The sequence below is a fragment of the Apteryx mantelli genome, chromosome 3 (genome assembly GCF_036417845.1).
Source record: "Apteryx mantelli isolate bAptMan1 chromosome 3, bAptMan1.hap1, whole genome shotgun sequence".
Classification (NCBI taxonomy): domain Eukaryota; kingdom Metazoa; phylum Chordata; class Aves; order Apterygiformes; family Apterygidae; genus Apteryx; species Apteryx mantelli.
The window spans coordinates 43,074,144-43,094,131 of NC_089980.1; the positions used below are offsets into that span (position 1 = coordinate 43,074,144).

The window sequence follows — 19,988 nt, forward strand, 5'->3', positions numbered from 1 at the left end:
TCTTACCGTTATTCCCTAATACAAAATTTTCTAATTAAAACTCACCTTTTCAAGTAGGCTTTGTTAAGAACAGTATTTTGGGCAGGCTGCTAAGATGGACAAAATGAAGAGGAAAGATGGTAGCACATAGGAAATAATGGTAAGAAATATTTTGTTTTGCATTTGACTTCTCTTCTTATTTTTCACAAGAAGGAAGTATCCAGCTATGAATCACAGAACAAGGGAGGGAAAGGATAAAGTCAAATTATTATTTATTAATTAAAAAGACAGAATTATTACTTGCCTCTCTCCCTCTTCTTTGAGGGAATTATTTGGAAAACAGTCCATTCAGTATCTTCTCACCAAGGGAAAATTTGATATGGAAAAGAAAAACTGCCTTGTACAGTTTGAAATATATTTGTGTGATGATCATAATGCTGGTCTGTCCAAAGAGGCACATGTCACTTCTGTCTATTCTGCTGCAAGATGTCTGGTAGAAAGGACCTGGACCTGGACTCCCTCAGGAAAAGGCTTCCCAAATGCTGAGACAAGCATTTAGTAGCCTGTCTGCAACATCTGACAGGTTCTAGGGACAAATATCCTCTGAAAGAGGTACAGTATATGTCTGTTCAGAAGGAGATGGTAATTTAGTCTATCATTCAGAACCAAGGATTAAAAAAATATTCCTTGGGTGAATGAGTGAGATGGGGAGCTGATTCCCTGGGTTTCCCATGTGCTCTCATGGCTATGACTAGAGAAAAAGGGTACCATTTTGATAATATTGTCTAGATTGTATATACACATGCTAAATCCTTTCTGCAGAAAGAATGGCCATTTATATTACACTGAACGCTACAGCTATTCTTTTCACATGAATTCCCCTTTGTGTGCTCATGTGCCCAGAAAGAAGGAGATCACAATCTTTTAATCAGTGTCTTTGAGTCCAAAGCTCTTTCCTTCATAAACATCCTGAAAAAAGAGAAGATGACCCTAACCATCATTCAGTTCCATCATTATACTGGAGCCTGCTCATAAGTCATCTGAAGCTGCAGGGAAGAAGGGCAATTTGCAGGATCCTTCTGTACAGAACACTTTTCTGAACTGCACTTTCTGTAAGGCAAATAGTCCTTCTACCTTTGAGTATCTGTTCACAGAAATCCCACTTTGGCGATTAGCCAGCAGACAGCTACTTCAGGAAATGAAAATTAGGAGTTTTACTTAGCTAACCTCTTGAAGGACCACTTGACTAATCAAAATATTAAACAAACACTGATAGGAAGGATTACTGATTAGTGAATGTATGCAGGAAACTACAGAGAGTTTTCTGTTAAGACATACTGCCAAGATTCCTTCCCCAAAGAAAGTCTAGGACATGGGCTGAGGGTGGGAAAGGGCAGAGAGAAACTGCTTTTGCTTTGCAGTGTTGTTTTGTCCTAGAATGCTAAAAGGGTGATGTTTTCCTAATATCCAGATTGTGAAGTCATATTTCCCTGGAGCTGAATGAGGCTTATTGGAAAATGCTGATAAATAATGTATTAATCAAGGTAAATAGTGGAATCAACTTTAAGGCTAAATTTTGGGTGAGATCTCAGTCACAAACCCTATTTATGAAAAATTATTAAATAATTTTGCTAAAGGTTGAACCTCACCTATCTGAACTGAGTGCTACCAAGAATGACATCTTGATTAATAATAACACAACAGTATAAGGCCATTTGGTGGGTCTATTAGCAAGATAAGGATTAAGTTAAAGGCCCCCCCAAAACAGGCTTTCTAACTGGCCAACCACAACCACTAATCCTTTTAAACATTTGGGAATGTGAAGATAGTGCAAGTTAGATAAGTCAGTTATTGCATTCCTGGATATCAATTAATTACTCATCATCTAACTAATGGATACCCTGGTTGAGTCCTACCTATATTAAATAGTTGGTTCAGTAAGTCAGAGACTGTTCAGATACACCCCAAAGACTTTAATAGCATATTTATAATAATTCAGCAATTTTAACAGAAGAGACATAAAAGTAAATCATACATATGATCAGTTGTTCATTTCCCTGTCCTACTCTCTGTTTGTATATAAAGAATTATGTGGTGTTTCTATTTCCAAAGTCTGTTTCTGGATTGGACTTTTATAGGGGACTGCTGCTAGGTGAAGGGGGGAAAAAAAAAAAAGTGTTCCTGAATTTCTGAGCACTAATCTAGGCCTGTTTCTTTTGTGCTCTGAAGGCAGGATTACTCACCGCAAAAGGCATCTCTTTCACCTTTTATACAACCATATGTGTCTCAGGAATACCTTGCTCGTATGGTGTGAACACATGTAACATATAACAGAGTTTGGTTTAGTATGCGCAGTGTCTGCATGAGGAGTGTAAAATCAGAGGTTTCTGAATAAATTTGGTCAAGACTTGTCATAACTCTGTAATTACACTCCGGTACTAAAAAAGCTGCAGAAACTTCAGTATACTTAAAATTGCAGCTTGCACATTCTATAAATTTGATTTTTACTACTTGTGTCAACAGAAGGATACCTAAAGCTGCTAAATGTTCTTCCAAACTATCTAAAAATAACAAATTAGTCTAAAATATTAAGAATGGATATATTCAGTGAATGGGGGGATAACTGAACAGTCCAAGAAAACTGTAGATCTTGCTACTAAAATATTTCCTGTTAAATGTGAATATTCTGAATCTCCGCTGAAGAAATTTCATTTAAAACCAACTAACTATAATCAAGATGCAGAAACAGAGGGTCTGAACGAAGAAGATGATTCTATGACATTAATAGATCTTTTAAAAGTTTAGCTGAAATATAAAATTCTCTCGGAAGAATTTCATTCCAGTCAGTGGTTTTGCGAGATTTAGCAACCCAACCAGAAACAAATCCCTCTTCCTCACTTACATACTCTTTTCTGTTAATGCTACCCATTGTTATATAAAAAGGTCATCATACAGCCCTGCTCCGAAGTTATCATGAATCATCATCTAAGAACACACACTTCCATGAAAAGTGGGTCTCTTGACATATCTGGCAGATCAAAGAACCCAAATTAATTTGTCTGCTCTAAAGCAATGGAAAAGATTGTGCTTTACCTTGTTTCTCCTGCTTGACCCGACCTCTGAAAATTAGAGGAAAGGGGTGGGAAAATGCATGCAGGTGACAGTTCCACTGAGCAAGAAAAGAGTCTAATATGGATATGGAGGGCACTATGGATGTGCCCTCTTTCTAAGCTAATTCTGGATGCACTTCTACATATTCTCACACACAGATATTCATGAGCTAGGCTCTTGCTTTCAGAAAGACTAGCTGTACGCCATATTTCAAGTATTTCTTCTTTTAAGAGGATCTGTTACATATTTGTGTTCTCCAGACATGGCATTCTCCTGTTTGTCTATTCAGGCACGATTATATTGTCTTACAGCCTGAATAGCAGGGTTCTGAATTGCAGATGGACATAAAAAGGCTCATGAAGTAATTTGTTCAGTAACATGGAAAAACTGTATCAAAGTTCATTTAGGAATTTTGGATGTCTGTTACAACATACTGGATGTATAGAGCATTCATGGGACTGACAGATCTTGAATTGAGAACTATTCCTATACATTAGGCCAACTGGGAGAAATGATTTGTAGTGAGGCTTAGTAGAAAAAGACCCAAACAATTAATTGCATATCCTTAGCTGTCTGAAGAGCTGACTGTCACCAAATTAAGTGTAAGGATTTGCTATCCCACGGACAGCATTAGGACAGAGAAATACTTTGTGAATATTCTTAAAGCATGCAGAGACAAAAAAGGGCCTTCTGAATAGATACTAGATTGTTGATGTCACAAAACATAGATTATTTCCATAAATTAGCTGGAAAGATATATGGAAATAAATAGCCAATGTAAACTAGAAGCAATGAACAATGGTATTGGGAACTGAACAGAAGTAAGAAATGCTGTCAGGAATCTGGTGCAGTATATGAACTAGTTGAGATCAACGATATACACTACTCATCTCTCTTTTTGATATTAGACAGTATAGAAGATAAAATCCCCTTTGGTGTAAGTTACATCATACATTATTAACTTGTGTCTTCCTTTGTATTTTCCCATATAGACTTTCATTTATAAATGTGGACATGCACATCTTCCTTTTGTGGAGACATTCACAGGGTTACACATAGCTTCCACACAATAATTAAGAATAAAGGCAAGATCAGAAAAGAAACTTCAGGCATGAATGAGCTAAATTACTGTGCTATGTTTTGGATATGAAACTAGAATTCTTTGTACTCTAAACAAGAATTTCATCTTTTCTTCCAAAGGCCACTCAAATGTCTTTTAGGAGATATTTACAAATACTAATAAATGCATTGGGGTAAAGAGGTTGTTGTCAAGATTTTTAAATTTCTGAGTAAACTGCTTTCATCATTTGTTTGGATTACTTGGACCAAAATGTCTTACAGTTTCACAGTCAGTTTTTTTATGCTCTGTGCAGATGTAGTTCTGTGTTACGACTTTTAACTTTCCAATTTATGCTTATCTCACACCTTAACTGCTTGGTTGTATTTGGATCTAACTAAGTCTACAGAGGAGATGATAGGGACGAAACTTTATTTAATCGTGTTTGGAACTCTTCCTTTTCATTACTTTGGTAACCACTTTGTATCTGTGTATTGTAATTTCCTATATGCCATTGCCTTCCCCTGCCATGGGAACCTCCAACAGAAAGCAGTAGCATTCTGAGAAATCCCATTAGATGCCCAAGGACTTCACCAATTAGTAGCTGCACTTTTCCACAGCAGGTGCATTTGATCACTCTTAAACTGCAGAAGGAAGAACACAGCCCAGTCACAGGGAGCAAGTTAAAAACTTTGTAGTCATATAAAGGTATTTGATGAAAGAACAAATTTTATGCAGATTATTAAAGAGCAGGTGTAGACTGCATATCTTCTTTAGTATTAAGTGCATAGAATTAGTTTAATACTAATTATCTATGGATAATTCATGGATGCTTATCAGGAAATAATGTTGTGATAGGCACTCCAAGGATTCTCGCCTCTGTTTTAGAGAAGATGGGATGCAGGAAGGGAAATAACTGTAGTTGTAGATAATTTGGCTCTCTATTCTAATTATGAAAGCATCCAAATTAACCAGCTGGCACTGTTCTACTTCTGCAGCTATGTTCCTACACAGCTAAACTGGACAGAGAATAGACTCATCTCTGTCAGATAATCCAAAGAAAACATGCCTGGTACAGGTTTGCTTCATCTATACAGTTTAAAACCAAGGAGTGAACCCTGAAAAAAACCTCAAGCAAAAATTATGGATCAAAATGCTCTTCTGTTTTAAATGTAAAGTTTCCTGCAAAGAAAATCACATATGTATCATGCAGAATCCAGGAATACTTTCAAAACATTTATCTGAGAGAAGGTAAATTTTCTAATGTATTTATATAGTCTTCTGTTGTCATCATATTTCACTGTAATACACATTAAAAGCTGTATATGAGAAAAGACTTGGAAAAAGCTAAGTTTTGCTCATTTAAAGTTTAACAATGTTTCACTTCACATTAATGGCATTATTTAAACCAATATTTATTTTTTTATGCAATGTAATGGAAACATCAAAGAGTACAATTAGTGAATTTATTTTTGAAAACTTTATTTTAAAACTATGACCAAATAGCCAAAGCAACTGAGTTTACTGGAGACAGAGAAAAAATTCTGTAAGCCAACACTGAAAGATCTAATATAATGACCAATAGCCAGAAAAGAAAAGCAATAGAATTACACATGTATTTAGTTACATGTGCCATATATTCTGCATTTCTATTATGGTTGAAAAACAAGGCTTACTTGATGTCACACAGGAGAGCCACTCCTCTCAATATCCAATGGTCTGCAGATATTATCGTCCTTAAATAGATCACAGTAATATAGGTCAGATCTGTCCTCCTGGGTTTCTTGTAAATAGGACAAACATAGAATTTGTAATCCTTAGGAATGGTTGTATTAACAGCAAATATATGCACCACAGGGAGCTGGACAAAAAGAATCTTTGGTGTAGATTCAATGAGTTTACCATTTCGTCTGTCCCAGCCAGCTCCTTCCAAGTAGAGCCCATAAATATACAATCCTTCCTGTGCGGAGAGTAAGCAGATACATTATGCAAAAGACAACATCTGCTTTATAAAATGAATAATTGGCTTAAGCCATTAAAATGAATACATATTTTATATTAGAAGTATCTGACACTGAGTCTTTCCAATCTATTTATTTTTAAATTATAATATCCTCCTGTTTCAGAATACAATGCTACTGAAATGGGTGGCAAAGTTGTTCAATAAGCCCCTTAAACAGACTACTGTATGCAATTTCCTCTGAAGTTTACAATATATTCAGTAAGTACACATATATTATTCCATAGATGAAGAACATTTAGAGAGGTAGCTTTGTCCCATTTTTTTTTTAGAAAGCAGGACAGATGCATAAGTTCCAAAAATCAAGAGATGGTATAAAGTGTTTTTAATAGAATATTTTTATAAATGCAAAAGAAAAAGGGAAAATCTTCATCCTTTTTGTTATTTAACTTCTAAACTGAATAAAAACAGTGAGTTGAAAACAATATTAACTTTTCCTCTAGCAATACAAAATGACTGAATAATGCAAAATATAAATTAAATACTGAAATTAATACTGAAGCATCTTTGTGCATCATACATACAGAAGCAGGTACTGTGATTTCCTCTTTGATTTGCTTTAGCACTTCATTATGTATTGTAACTGTATCTAAAGCCCAGCCTTTATGTGCTCGCGTTGCTTCTTGTCTCATGGCTGTCAGGAATCCTTGAGAAATTAAGTCACAGATTATCACATCTCATCTCATACAAGGAAGAAGATCTAGCTCAATTATCTGCATGGGTCTGCACTACAGACTGCATTACAAACATATTCACAGTTCTTCTGAAATTGAGCATGTTGGCTAATGACAGTCAAATTTGCTTTGGGGCCAAAAATAGGAACAAAAGACAAAACTGGCATACGATGCATTATACTAAGAAAAATATTTTTAAATGGAACATAAAGTAACATACTTTTGTTAACTGAACAGTTCAGTAGCTAAAAAAAAGTTCAGGATCCTGGCTTACCTTTTATCATTAGGCAGCAAACCACAGGATGTATGGTAGATTTGTGCTCGAGAAAGGAATTTGAAGGCAGACAAGATACCAGTTATGTGAGTTGATATTTACATACAGAAAGCTTAGGAAAAGGCAATTTTTTTAAATGAAAGCAATAGAAAAAATAAAAGAAATTACATTGATAAGAAACAGAATATGTGTCTGCATGTGATAGAAAATAACTACGTGTAGGGAAAGGGAATCTAAACAATGAAGTGCCTTTGAAGGATGAAAAACCTGTATTTTGTTAGTAGAGAAAAGTGATTCCTAGACAGAAATGGAGGTAGAGGATGACATGATCAAAGCAGTGAGCTAGGTGATTTTTGGAGTGTTGTTTTGAATAGACATTACAGACGCAGGTTTGTAATAACAAAGGTTTGAGAGGTAAAGGGCTGAATAGTATAAGCACAAGATGAAAAATAACTGGGCAGCAAAGGATGTGTTATAAAGGAACAAGCCATTAAAAAAAAAAAAAAAAGAAAAGAAAGAAAGAAACACTGCTACAGAAACAATCAGGTATTTGCCATCAGTGTCTCAGAGGATGACAATGTAGCCACCAAGAAAATAACAGCTGCTGTTTTATGCTGCTGGATGAAAAGTGCTACTTGGAACTGTCAAAAATAGATTGAAGGGAAAGGAGAAAAGTTAACAGTAGTGAAGTGCATACTTGAGAGTTATGACCATAAAGACCTAAAGATGAAATGGCATCAGTTACTCCTTGATAGGACATAAAGGAAAAGAAGAACAGGGCTTTGCTGGCTGTCCACTTATGCATATTCACTCTGGAGAAACCACCAAATGAGATACTGACACGGAGGGTAATCATGAAAGTATGCGGTCATGCAGTGAAGGACAGCATTTCAAGATATAAAAAGTGGTTTAATGTGCTGAGAGCCAACTAGAAGTTAAGATACTTGTCACAGTTAAAATATTTATATGCAATGTAAATATAATTAATGTAGTATTTGAAATGAACATAGGACTAAACAAAACAAAATGTATTAACTTCCTTAAATACTATATATTCTGATACAAATAAAGCAATCTGATCTAGGCTTCTAAATATAATTAAAAATTAATTACATCTCTACAACATTAAATTAAATTTGCTCTTTCATAAGCATGTTCATTTCAAATACCTTCTCTACTACATGGAATTTTGGATCATGACAAACATGTTCATTCTCCCCTAATAATGATAATTTATAGAAGACAAACATTGATAACTGCCAAAAAAGGACAATGGGTTTTAAATGCAATTATTGATGATACTCTATAGTACTATAAATAGATTTTTCCACTAAACTGATAAAATGTATTCCCTGTGTTTCAACATTATAATGCATTTGTCAGTACTATGATAGATTCAGAGCTTTATTCACCAGTGCAATCAGTCTGGATTTTCCTGCAGTGGCAGCACAAGGTAGTCCAATTTCTTATTTGCCTCAGTCCTGTCAATTTTTAAACTTTACTGCATGGTTTGCTTTACTCACTATTTTCTGGTGAGCAGTACTATTAACACAGTAACTAATACTTACCCAACACCAGCCCATAGTGCACTCTGTGCTTAGCTGACTACTTTCTCCAGGTACCGGAACAGTTTTATGGAACACAGAAGTGGAAGCAATCATCAAGCTCAAGACCTTCTGTATCTCAGCTTTGTCTGCTTTTAGGCTAAATAATTTGTTTGGTCAAAAGAATCCGGTCCATTATCTTCTTTTAGACCACTGTTAGTGCTGCTCTTGAGTCATGAGAGATGAATATGCTGCCAAAGTCTGACACTACACTTAGCAGCTGCGTCATTTATGATACAAATGGAATGATGCTTTGACTGGCTTCTCAGCACCAGATTTTAACAATAATTTGGAATTCTCCCATGTTTATTTGATGTACTCCAGTCACCTTAACTGTTTCTGAGAGTGACTCTAAAAATGACTTGGATAGTAGTAGTTTTTACAGTCCTGGTCATAGAGAGGTTAGTAAGAATAGCAACATCACAAACTGAAGATAACTTATAAATATTCAAGGATTTTAAAGATTAATCCTAATGAAAAATTTCATAGCTGTTACATGAGATAATTTTGCCACGAGAATTATGTATGGGCAGTTATTTAGGCTAGATGCAATTTCTCTAGGAACATGCATCTAATAAGTTAATGATTTTTGTTACTCCTGGAGATGGTTATCATTCATTTTCCTTCCTCCCTATAAAATGATAAATACACGAAGCTATAACAGATAGTGATAGATTATGTTTACTTGTACTTCTCAGTATATTCTTGATGAATTTGAACAAACTACTCATTAAATATTCTGGAAAATGGAAACATTGTGAAAACTATATGTTGATGATTCTCTGTGAAAGATAGATAATTGCCATAAATTCTGGCATAGTTGTATGCTGCTACTGTACAGTATATAGACAATATAATAGATTATAGATTAAATCTTTGGATTAAAGCTCTTACATACTTGCAACTTGCAGGGACTAGATATCTAATTCTATTGGAACTAAAAAAGCAGGCTGAAACCACAGGAAAAGCAGGAAAAGTGTTTTTTCTTTAGATGCTGTATCATTATCATTTGCAACAATATGTCAACAAGCTAGAACCTTTTATCTGTTAACTAATTTTTTCTCATTTTTGGAATATAAAAACTGTATTCCTGGGTCAAACCAAAAGACAGGCATCCTGTCTCTCACACTAGACAAAAGAGGATGCTTAAGGAAGTAATATTACAAGCAAAATTATATATAAATCCTTTGCCATTTATGTCCTTCCAAATTCTGGCAATCAGGAGCTTAGGGACCCCTCAACCTGAAGGTTAAGTTTGGACAGTCATGTTTATAGCTACCATTGGACCTGTTTCCCATGACTTTATCTAATCTCTTTTTGGAACCCATTTATCATTTTGGCTTCTCTAACATATTCTGACAGTGATGAAAACATTTTTGTAAGTATAATATTAAATTAGATATGTAGTGAAAACCCTTAAATTATGATTAAATACAATACATTATTACCTAAGTCCTTTCAGTACCCTACCTTGTGGATTGAAGAATCCAGTCATCCAAAACACATTTGGTCTTCCTTCAAATATCCATGTAGACAACTGACTATTTCTTTCCAAAAGTTCAGTAAACCAGAAGCCAAGTGTTGAAGAATCCCAAGATACTCTCTTCCATATTTGAGGAATTCGAGCATTATACATATTATCAAGAGCATCTCTCAAATTCTGGAATGAAATTACAATATATGAACTGAAACAACCAAGATGATAGTTTAAAAGAGAGTATTTTGTATATAGTAAATATGCTTGTACTTGCCTCACTCATAATAATAGTTCCTTCTATGGCTAGCTTAAGATCATTCAGACTGTTTCGGAGTATTGTGATGACCTTTTGCATTCGGTCGATTTCTTGCCGAAGAAAAATATTCATAGAGTTAAGTTGTCCCATTTTAATTAAACGAGCTTTTACCTAAAATACAGGAGTCCAGAAGAAGCAATTTAGTAAAATCTGAAATATTGAAATACTGTTGTCATATATGACAGCTTAATTTTTTTGTATTGAGAGAAGCAAATAGTATGCCTGTACTTTGAATTATCCAGCTAACATTTACAGCTTTAAAACTATTGCAGTTTTAATTTTTTTTTTGTCTGCATGATCTGATGACACTACCCAATTACTCGTGGGTGTGCTCAAATGGGACTTCACCCAAAAGGCCTGGAAGACTGCTGCCAAATAAAGTCAAGACATTTTTTGTAACTTTGCATGCACCTTTGGAAGTCCAGTCAGTCTCCATGACACATCTCCATGATCAATTGTTAGATGTTTTGTTTTGAAATAAAAAGACCTCATTTCTATTCACATTAATTGAGAAAAGGTGTCGGCTGCTTGCTTGAATCTGCCACTAAGTATAGAACCTTTATTATAAAGAATTATAAAACAGTTCTGTGATTTTTTGGAACTTGTTATATGAAAACTCCACAGAGAGAGAATAGTAAGAAAAAGCTAAGATTAGCTTGCCTCATGAGGTATGTAATCAGGCGGAAGTTTGTCCAACATGTCTTCAGCCAAACGATAAACAATGGCTTCACGAGTTTCTCCAACTCCTCCACCACTTTCTTTAGGCTGAATATTAGTAATAGTATCTAGAACATCAGCTGCTGTGTTACTTTGATATCTGAAAGGATAAGAAGTATGCTAGAAATTATATAGGATTTTTTAACAGATAAACTGTTGCTTTGTAGAACACAAATTGAATATTGAGAAAAAAACATACTGTGTCCCCCAATACATTTGAAACTCAGAATAAGTAGCCTTTTTTTTTTGCTTCCAGCACCAAACTGAACCCACTGATCGCGAACAATGTCTGGCTTTTGTGATGGTAAAGAGAAGAACGTGAACTGCCCTCTACCCAACCTGTTACACACTTGCTGCTTTTCTAGTTCACAGCTAAGAGGAGGTAGTTCCTCACACTGTTTCTCAATCTTTGAGAAAGTGAAGCAGCGGAAAAACCTATCATATGAATTTTAGGAATTTTGAGGAAAGGGGAAAAATGACATATGCCTGATAAAGACTTCTAACCAACTATTTGCTGGAAGAAGCAATGAAGGTGCTGTAACCAGAAAGAATATTTCTCTGCAAGCTGCCCCTTTATTAATTAGAAAATTCATTCTGCCTTGAGATAGTTCAGGATTAATGGTAAAAGCTGCCAGATTTACAACACTGGAGATTAAAATCCTCTATTCCGTACTATAGCACGGGCACTGCTAATGTAAATTTATGCTCTGAGTCAGTATAAAGAAATGAATAAATTAATATGGCATTTAAGATAGTAGACAATGTCAGTCCCTCAACACAAGCAGAATTATAGGAGTACTCTTGTTACAATGCTTTCTAGTGGCATAGATCTATGAGAAGCAGTAAGAAAGAAAACATACATTGTATGTGTTAGTGTTAGGGCTGGCATGGCCTACTTTCACCTTATGGAATCGGCTACATGAGGAACATATTGTCTTAGTCTGACTCAGAACATAAATTTATACTGACTCAAAGTGTAATTTTACATGTCAGTTTTACTTATTGACCTTCATATGACACCTATCTTTGCCTATTACTTTGTCATACATAATTATGTAAGAAATGAAACCAAAGATTGTGCCACAGGGTAGAAGCATGTGAACTCCTAAAGCAGTTAAACTTTAGAGCTAAAATCATAACACTACAGAAACTAGATACTGCAGCATTTCAACATAAACTGTTTTTGAATGCAATTATAAAGACTATAAATCAGAAAATGTAAGAAATCATTTTCTGGTGGTTTGCTTCTTAGAGGATATCATTCCAGCTTCTGAACACAAGAATGGTGGGGCTCATAGTTTTTAATAACACTCAACTTTAAACTCAAAACTCTCAACCTTTTTTCTCATTTATGGCCCTATTTGAAGAATGACAGATTTATGCAAGACAACATACTAGCAGAAATTTTGGATGAAATTAATTTTCTCTTGAAGTCATGGCTTCATTCCTAACTTGGATGACCTTCTGCTGGTTGTAACCCTTACTTTGGGTCAGGCTGATCTAGCAACTATTGGTAATATAGATGTGAACCTTCCCCTCCATACCATAAGTACTGTTCTTCCAAAAGTGCAGTCAGTTTATTCTATATGGAAGGAGTAGGTCCTCTGATTACATCAATTAATATACAAAATATTACAGAATTATAAAAATGCACTTTCTCCAAATCAAAACGAAAATAGAAACAATTTGAAAAGAAGGCAATATGCAGACTTTGGGGAGAAGCAGGTGACTGAGAACACTTTCTGAAAGATAATCTCAAAGGAGCAGAATCAAAGTAAGCAACTTTCTTTTCTTTAATGATATAAGCCAGGAATCTTCTGGAAAGAAGGAATGATCAGCTGAATAATGTAAAAAGCAGCAAACATGAATAATAACAGCAGTCTGAACAAGAAGACTTTTCTTATAAATAAAAATAGAAAGAGCAAAAAGATGCATCTTAATATGCACATAATTAAAAAATAATCATCTTGGAAGAAGTGAGAATAAAACAGAAACAAGAAGTTTCATTCATGCAACAGTGGGCCACAGTGAATATAAGACACTCTGAAACAAATTTTTTCTGGGCTTTGGAAAAAGCTAACTTTGCTTTACATTGGAAATGAAATGTTGAAGTACAGGTGCAAACAATAATAAAAAAAGATTGCACAAGTTTGCAGAGGAAGTACCATGTCACCACAAAAGAGATCACATATACATAATGGGATTACTCTGATTACATTTAGACATCTAAATGTAGATGTCTATATAACAGCTGGTTGTCTGGATTGTCTTTATAGGCAATGCAAAAAGGCATGATTCAGTTCATCTATTTTAGATGTCTGCTTTGCAATGAGAGAAATTTCACTTTATAAAGATCTATTTCTCTCTATCAAAACAAAGAAAGTTTTGGGTAGCTGCAAAGGAAGCTAAAGTCACATTAAATGAATCCCATGTCAGTTTTGCCTACAAGTGAATATAAGATGAAACAGTTGTACCAGTTTAGGTATGTTCTTCCCTGAAACAGTATTGTATAGCAAATTGTGTCATAAGAAGAAAAAAGGAAGGAATTTTCTATGGATTTTAATCTGCTCCAAAATGTATATTAAGGATATTTTCTTATAGAGTTTGGTCTCACCAAACTATCATAGTTTGATAGCTGGAGTCTCTCCTATCAGGAGTTTTCTATATTAGAATTTAAAATTAAGAATAAATACTGTTCGAAAGAAACATACCTCAGCTTTGTGTAGGAAAAAGCAATATCCCATTGCAGCATGGTATTCAAAACAGTTAAACCTTAACATCAACCAAGGGACCACTGGAGATTCTGCTGGGTTCAGTCAGCTAATAACAGCTTGCAATATCTGCTAATTTTACATAAATTCAGCTAGATTTAAGGCCTCTGTATGGAACCAATTGGAGTTGGGGTTTTGACAGAAAATTGTCAGAATATTCCTTGCCTACTCTGGTACCTGTTAACTGTTGCAGAGCCTGTGGTTCATATGGTAAGTTAAAATCAATTGCAGTAACTTCAGATGTTAATCCCAAGTGGATGAAAGTACTGACATTCAATGAAGTCTTATGGTTGGAATCAACGGTTTGAGTTTTTGGCTGAACTGGAAACAGTCCTACTAATCTTGACCAGTGTGTGTGTGTGGCAATGGGGGATAAGGTCTTTCTTGGCCTCAGTAGTAGTAACATGGAGAGGTCCTGGCTGTCTCAGGGTTCCATTTCTAGATGTTAGCCTTCTGCATACTCTGAGATGACTTGATGGAGAATTTGAATGCAACTTTTTGTATTGTATAGGATGATAATCCATTCAGCCTGGAGGTCAAAGATGAAATTCAGGCAGACAGTACCTGTGCATGGTTGCCTATAACAGCCCGTGATGGCACATGGAGCTGCTTAACAGTTTTTCCCATACATAAAGAAACAGTTACAAAGTAGAATCTTCAAGAGAAAGACTAAAGTATCAGGAGTATGCTGATGTACAAAAGTGGAAGAAAAATCAGTGCCAGAGAGAAACGAAAGAGCTGTTTGTACTCACTAACACTCCTCCAACACTGTCAGTCGCAAGTCTCCTATAAATGAGTCTTCCTAAAAGCCTAATTGCTTTTAGACCACCAGAGTGGTCTCTCTTTAGGATGTTGTTTAGTTCTGAAGTAAATCATAGCTCATTCTTCAACCAGATCTGGAAGGAAGATCTTGCAAGTATCAGAGAACAATTTAAAAGAAAACAGAAAAAAAGATGGCAAATCTACTCTTGGATTCTCATCTTCTAAAGTATATATTTACAATGGTATGTGCTAGGCAGAGTTGACAATAACTTGTGTTCCATTCTCACAGGATCTTTATGATACTGGGATTTTGATATGGTATCAGCCTCTCAAATTTGAGACTGAAAAATTACTGTTTTGTCCAAAAATGCTAGGAGATATTAGGTTTCCAAAACAGTCAGGCATTTGAAGGTGGATTGCAGATGTCATTGCAAGGCCACTCTCAATCATCTTTGAAAGGATGTGGAGAACAGAAGAGGTGCCTGAGACCTGGAAGAAAGCCAATGTCACTCCAGTCTTCAGAAAGGGCAAGGAGGAGGACTCAGGGAACTACAGGCCAGTCAATCTCACCTCCATCCCTGGAAAGGTGATAAAGCAGCTAATCCTGGATACCATTTCCAAGCATATGAAAGATAAGAAGGTGATCAGGAGTAGTCAGCATGGAATCACAAAGGAGAAAATCATGCTTAACCAACCTGAGAGCCTTCCATGATGGAATGACTGGCTAGATAGATGAGGGGAGAGCACTAGATGTTGTCTACCTTGATTTCAGCAAGGCTTTTGACACTGTCTCCCATCCTCATTAGCAAGCTGATGAAGTATGGGCTAGTTGAGCAGCCAGTGAGGTGGACTAAGAACTGGCTGAATGGCAGAAGTCAGAGAGTTGTGATCAGTGGTGCAAAGTCTAGTGGAGGCCTGTAGCTAGCAGTGTACCCTGGGGTCAACACTGGGTCCAATCCTATTCAATTTATTCATCAATGACCTGGGTAAAGGGACAGAGTGCACCCTCAGCAACTTTGCTGATGATACAAAACTGCAAGCAGTGGCTGACACACCAGAGGGCTGTGCTGCCATTCAGACGGACCTTGACAGGCTGGAGAGATGGGCAGAGAGGAACCTCATGGAGTTCAATAAAGGAAAGTGCAGAGTCCTGAACCTAGGGAGGAATAACCCCAGGCACCAGGACAGGCTGGGGGCTGACCTGCTGAAAAGCAGCTCTGTAGAGAAGGACCTGAGAGTCCTGGTGGACAACAGGCTGACCATGAGTCAGCAACATGCTCTTACGGCAAAGAAGGCCACAAGAATGGTATCCTGGGTTGCATTAGGAAGAGCGTTGCCAGCAGGTCAAGGGAGGCAATCCTTCCCCTTTACTCAGCACAGGTGAGGTCCAGTTCTAGGCTCCCAGTATGAGAGAGAGGTGGAGCTACTGGAGCAAGTCCATCAAAGGGCTACTAAGATGATTAAGGGACTGGAGCATCTCTCATATGAGGAAAAGCTGAGAGAGGTGGGACTTTCAGCCTAGAGAAGAGACAACTGAGTGAGGGAGGATCTTAGCAATGCGTATAAGTATCTGAAGGGAGGGTGTAGAGAGGATGGGGCCAGACTCTTTTCAGTGGTGTTCAGTGATAGGACAAGAGGCAGTGGGCACAAACTGAAACACAGGAAGTTCCGTCTGAACATAAGGAAAAGCTTTTTTAGTGTAAGGGTGACTGAGCACTGGAACAGGTTGCCCAAAGAGGTTGTGGAGTCTCCTTCCCTGGAGATATTCAAAAGGTCTCTGGATAGGTTTTAGGGCAATGTGCTCCACGTGACCCTGCTTGAGCAGGGGCTTGGATTGGATGACCTCCAGAGGTCCCTTCCAACCTCAACCATTCTGCGATTCTGTGAATAACATTTGTTTTGTTTAAAAATGCAAATAACTGTGGTAAGAAATGACAAATATGGACACACTAAAAATGCAATAATTCATGGCAGAATTATTAAGAACTTCAGTGAAAAAAATATGATGGTTAATATCTTTCAGAGAATATATAATATTAGAAGGAAATAAAACCAATCTGTAACACACATTATTTGGAATGAAAAAGTGAATTAAGTCAAAGAAAAAATTTTAAATGGAGTTAGTACTCGGGGAAGCTGAAAAGCATTTCTTGAATAATGGAAATGGCAGAACTGATGGCAACAAAATATTGCAGTTACATCCAAAGGCATGCTGTAAATCAACTGAAAATCCACAGAATCGTTTAACGAAAAAGTGCACAGACCAAAAAATACACTATTTGGAACAGCAGAAAGCAAACATTAGAAACTTTCTCTAGCCGGACTGTATAGAACTTTGTATAATATGTTAATATAAAAGTTTTAAGATGCTTTCAAGTTAAAAAAGGATTCTAAAACCATGACGAGTAAGTAAAAAGAATTTTGACTGCTTTAAAAGAACATGTAAAATATAACTGAAGATATTCCATTCATAAGCATGTACATGCACTTCAAGTGTTTCCATTTCAATAGTAGAATTCACATGAAACCTAGATTTCCTTGGAAAAATATACTTTTACCCAAATATTTTATAGAGGTTTAATTGTTTCCAAATAGTAAAAGTAAGGGTCGTTGGCATCAATATATTGAGACCTACTTACGTAATATCGGCATTGGGATGAAGACCAAAGACCTCTGGGCTGTCCATGGCAGGGAGTGACTGAATGTATTCAAAATACTGTTCCAGTGTCTTGCACAATGGAATTTTATATCCAGCGTAAAAACAGAAAGTGCTGTCTAACATCCTTTCATTAAACCACAGCTGTGCAAAATCCAGAGAGAAAAACACAAAATCACTTTGCTACTTGGAGTTTTTAATCTTGTTTTCACTCTTGCAGAAACAGGATTCTCATTTTAGCTACTACCTCTACTTTTACTTGAATACATGAGTAAATCATTAAAAGTTATGTCTTCTAAATTTGAGTTCCAGTTATGTCTTTTTAATGGTTTCTGCTCCGCACTGAAGAGAAATCAAGGGGAAGGACCTCACTGGCAAAGAATGATATTTTGAAAAAATTAATTTTACTCTGAATGTCTCATAAGTCAGTGAAGAAGTGCACATTCAGCAGAAAGAACGTCTTCTGATTTTTGTGCTACAGCTGCCAATAAAAATGACAATTTATTTTCAAGGTCTCTCACCCTTGCAAAGCAATTAAGAAGACGCTTATCGAAGTCATCTGTGACTCGGCCTCCATATTGTACTTCTCCAATCATGTAGCATACTGTGCTCCATGATACACCCTGGATGCAAAGAAAATGAAAGGTTGTAGTTATAATACATTACAAGAAGGTATCCAGCCTGTAATTTGAATATTATCTACACCTCAGGAAACTCTGAAATGCAAGCTGAAAAGATCATTGTTGGAACTAAAAAATACTTGATTTCAAATGGATTTTCTGAGCTCAGCTCTACAATTTTAAACTAGAGTTGGGCTTGATTCTGCTATTAGAAATATCCCTTGGTATTTCTTAGGTGACCTGAAATCACTCTCAGCTGCTACTGCCTCTTTTCTTTTTTTTTTTCCAGTTTCTCATCTTTCTATACTGGCAATGCTTTACTTTGCAAGGAATGGCCACTCTATTACATTATTCCCTGCTAGTAGTAGAAGCCCAACTGGCAGCCTAAGTGCAGTTTGATTGGCTTTGTTAAAACCTCATACTTTAGCTCCCTTTCCAAAACAGGTATTGTATGGAGTTGTTAATATTTTAGATATGGCGCTGAAAAAAACAAGATCAAATTCTGAAGTTCTTAACTCTTACACTTTTTTTTAGTATGAATGATAATGCACACAAAATATTTCAGCTTGATTGTCTTACAGAGAATTTGAAACTTTGATCATTGCAAGATGCACTGAAAAAATAGTGATGAATGGACTATTACAATATAAAGACATGAAGAAAAAACAATTACAGATTCTATATAAAGCAATTAAATATATTGTATACAAGCTTTAGTATTCACCTTCTTGATGTCACATTCATCTAGGTGATTCTGTATAAACTGAACACTGGCTGTAAAGTCTGCTGAGTTAAATTCATAGGGAATATTCCAACCCAAAGGGCCAAATTTGCGTCGCTCCTTAGGAATTGAAAACAAATATATCTATGAAACACCATATTATTTTGTTTCATTGTTAAAGTTTAATTGGAAGAAAAAATTGAACTGAAGAAAAACAGCCTAGAAAACAGCTATGTGCCTCATATACATCAGTAACAATCAAAATGTTCCTAAAGAACACCATGAGGGGAAAACACAGAGAGAAAAAGCAAAAGCATAATTTATTGCAGTATCATTTATTGCTACCTTTACTAATCAATGTATTAGACTCAGGTCTGAAATGTCTCGTGTCCATGTAGATGATCAGGATGTTCAGATTTTTATATTAAGCAATTATTTTAAAGAATTACTGAACCTCTGCAGTTTCAGCACACTCACCAACTCTAACTAGGCTCTACTTTTACTAATGACAGTTTTGATTTTTCAAATGCATGTACTAATGCTCACTTATCTTCTACATTAGTACTTCTAATAAGGGGCTTCTACATTGCCCCTTTTGTCTTCATTGTTTCAGTGTAATGTTTTAATATGCATGGTTGCCTGTCTACCTCCACTATACTTCCACAGATCCTGAGCGATTAATGATTCAAATTTATTGTTTCATACATATATGTAAATAAAATTATAACACTAGTAGCAACAGAAAAATAGTTGACCATAAAAATATGAGGATATAATCTCTAGCCCAAAAGACATTTCAAACACCCAACAGTTTTACATGCCTCACAACTATATTTTAACCATCTCAGTTAACTCCTTGCTCAATGAAAATTTTTCAGAGTGAAGAACAAATCAAGAATTAAATAGTGCTGACATTTATTAAACAAATAAGCAGGGCAATACTGACATTTTAAAATTGACTAAGTGACAACATATTTATTAGAATTTTAAATAACCAGGTCAACAATGATTGGCAGAAATCCTACCAGAGAATCTACAGAGAAAAAAACTTAACATTTAGGTACCTAGCTAATGTTCAGAAATAGTCAGGTACCTAGCTACAATATTTAAAAATAATTAGAATTGTAAAAAAATCCTTCTATTTTTCCAAAATCTGATATTGTGTATAAGTAGATTAGCCAGCATTAACCAATAATACATTGCAGAAAGGTATAACAATTTGCTGCCAA

At 35.8% G+C, this 19,988-nt stretch overlaps 1 protein-coding gene across 1 annotated transcript in view; it reads right to left on the reverse strand.

The window, feature by feature from the left end:
• Positions 1-5,677: 5,677 nt before the first annotated feature.
• DNAH8 (dynein axonemal heavy chain 8) overlaps positions 5,678-19,988 on the reverse strand; it is a 163,613-nt gene continuing 149,302 nt past the window's right edge. The window contains exons 85-92 of the mRNA XM_067294711.1: positions 18,763-18,879; positions 17,940-18,041; positions 17,402-17,562; positions 11,173-11,329; positions 10,471-10,623; positions 10,190-10,379; positions 6,692-6,813; positions 5,678-6,107 (exon numbers count right to left, since the gene is read on the reverse strand). Of these exons, the coding sequence (XP_067150812.1) occupies positions 5,820-6,107; positions 6,692-6,813; positions 10,190-10,379; positions 10,471-10,623; positions 11,173-11,329; positions 17,402-17,562; positions 17,940-18,041; positions 18,763-18,879 (1,290 nt within the window). The 3' untranslated portion in view covers positions 5,678-5,819. The remainder of the gene's footprint in view (positions 6,108-6,691; positions 6,814-10,189; positions 10,380-10,470; positions 10,624-11,172; positions 11,330-17,401; positions 17,563-17,939; positions 18,042-18,762; positions 18,880-19,988) is intronic.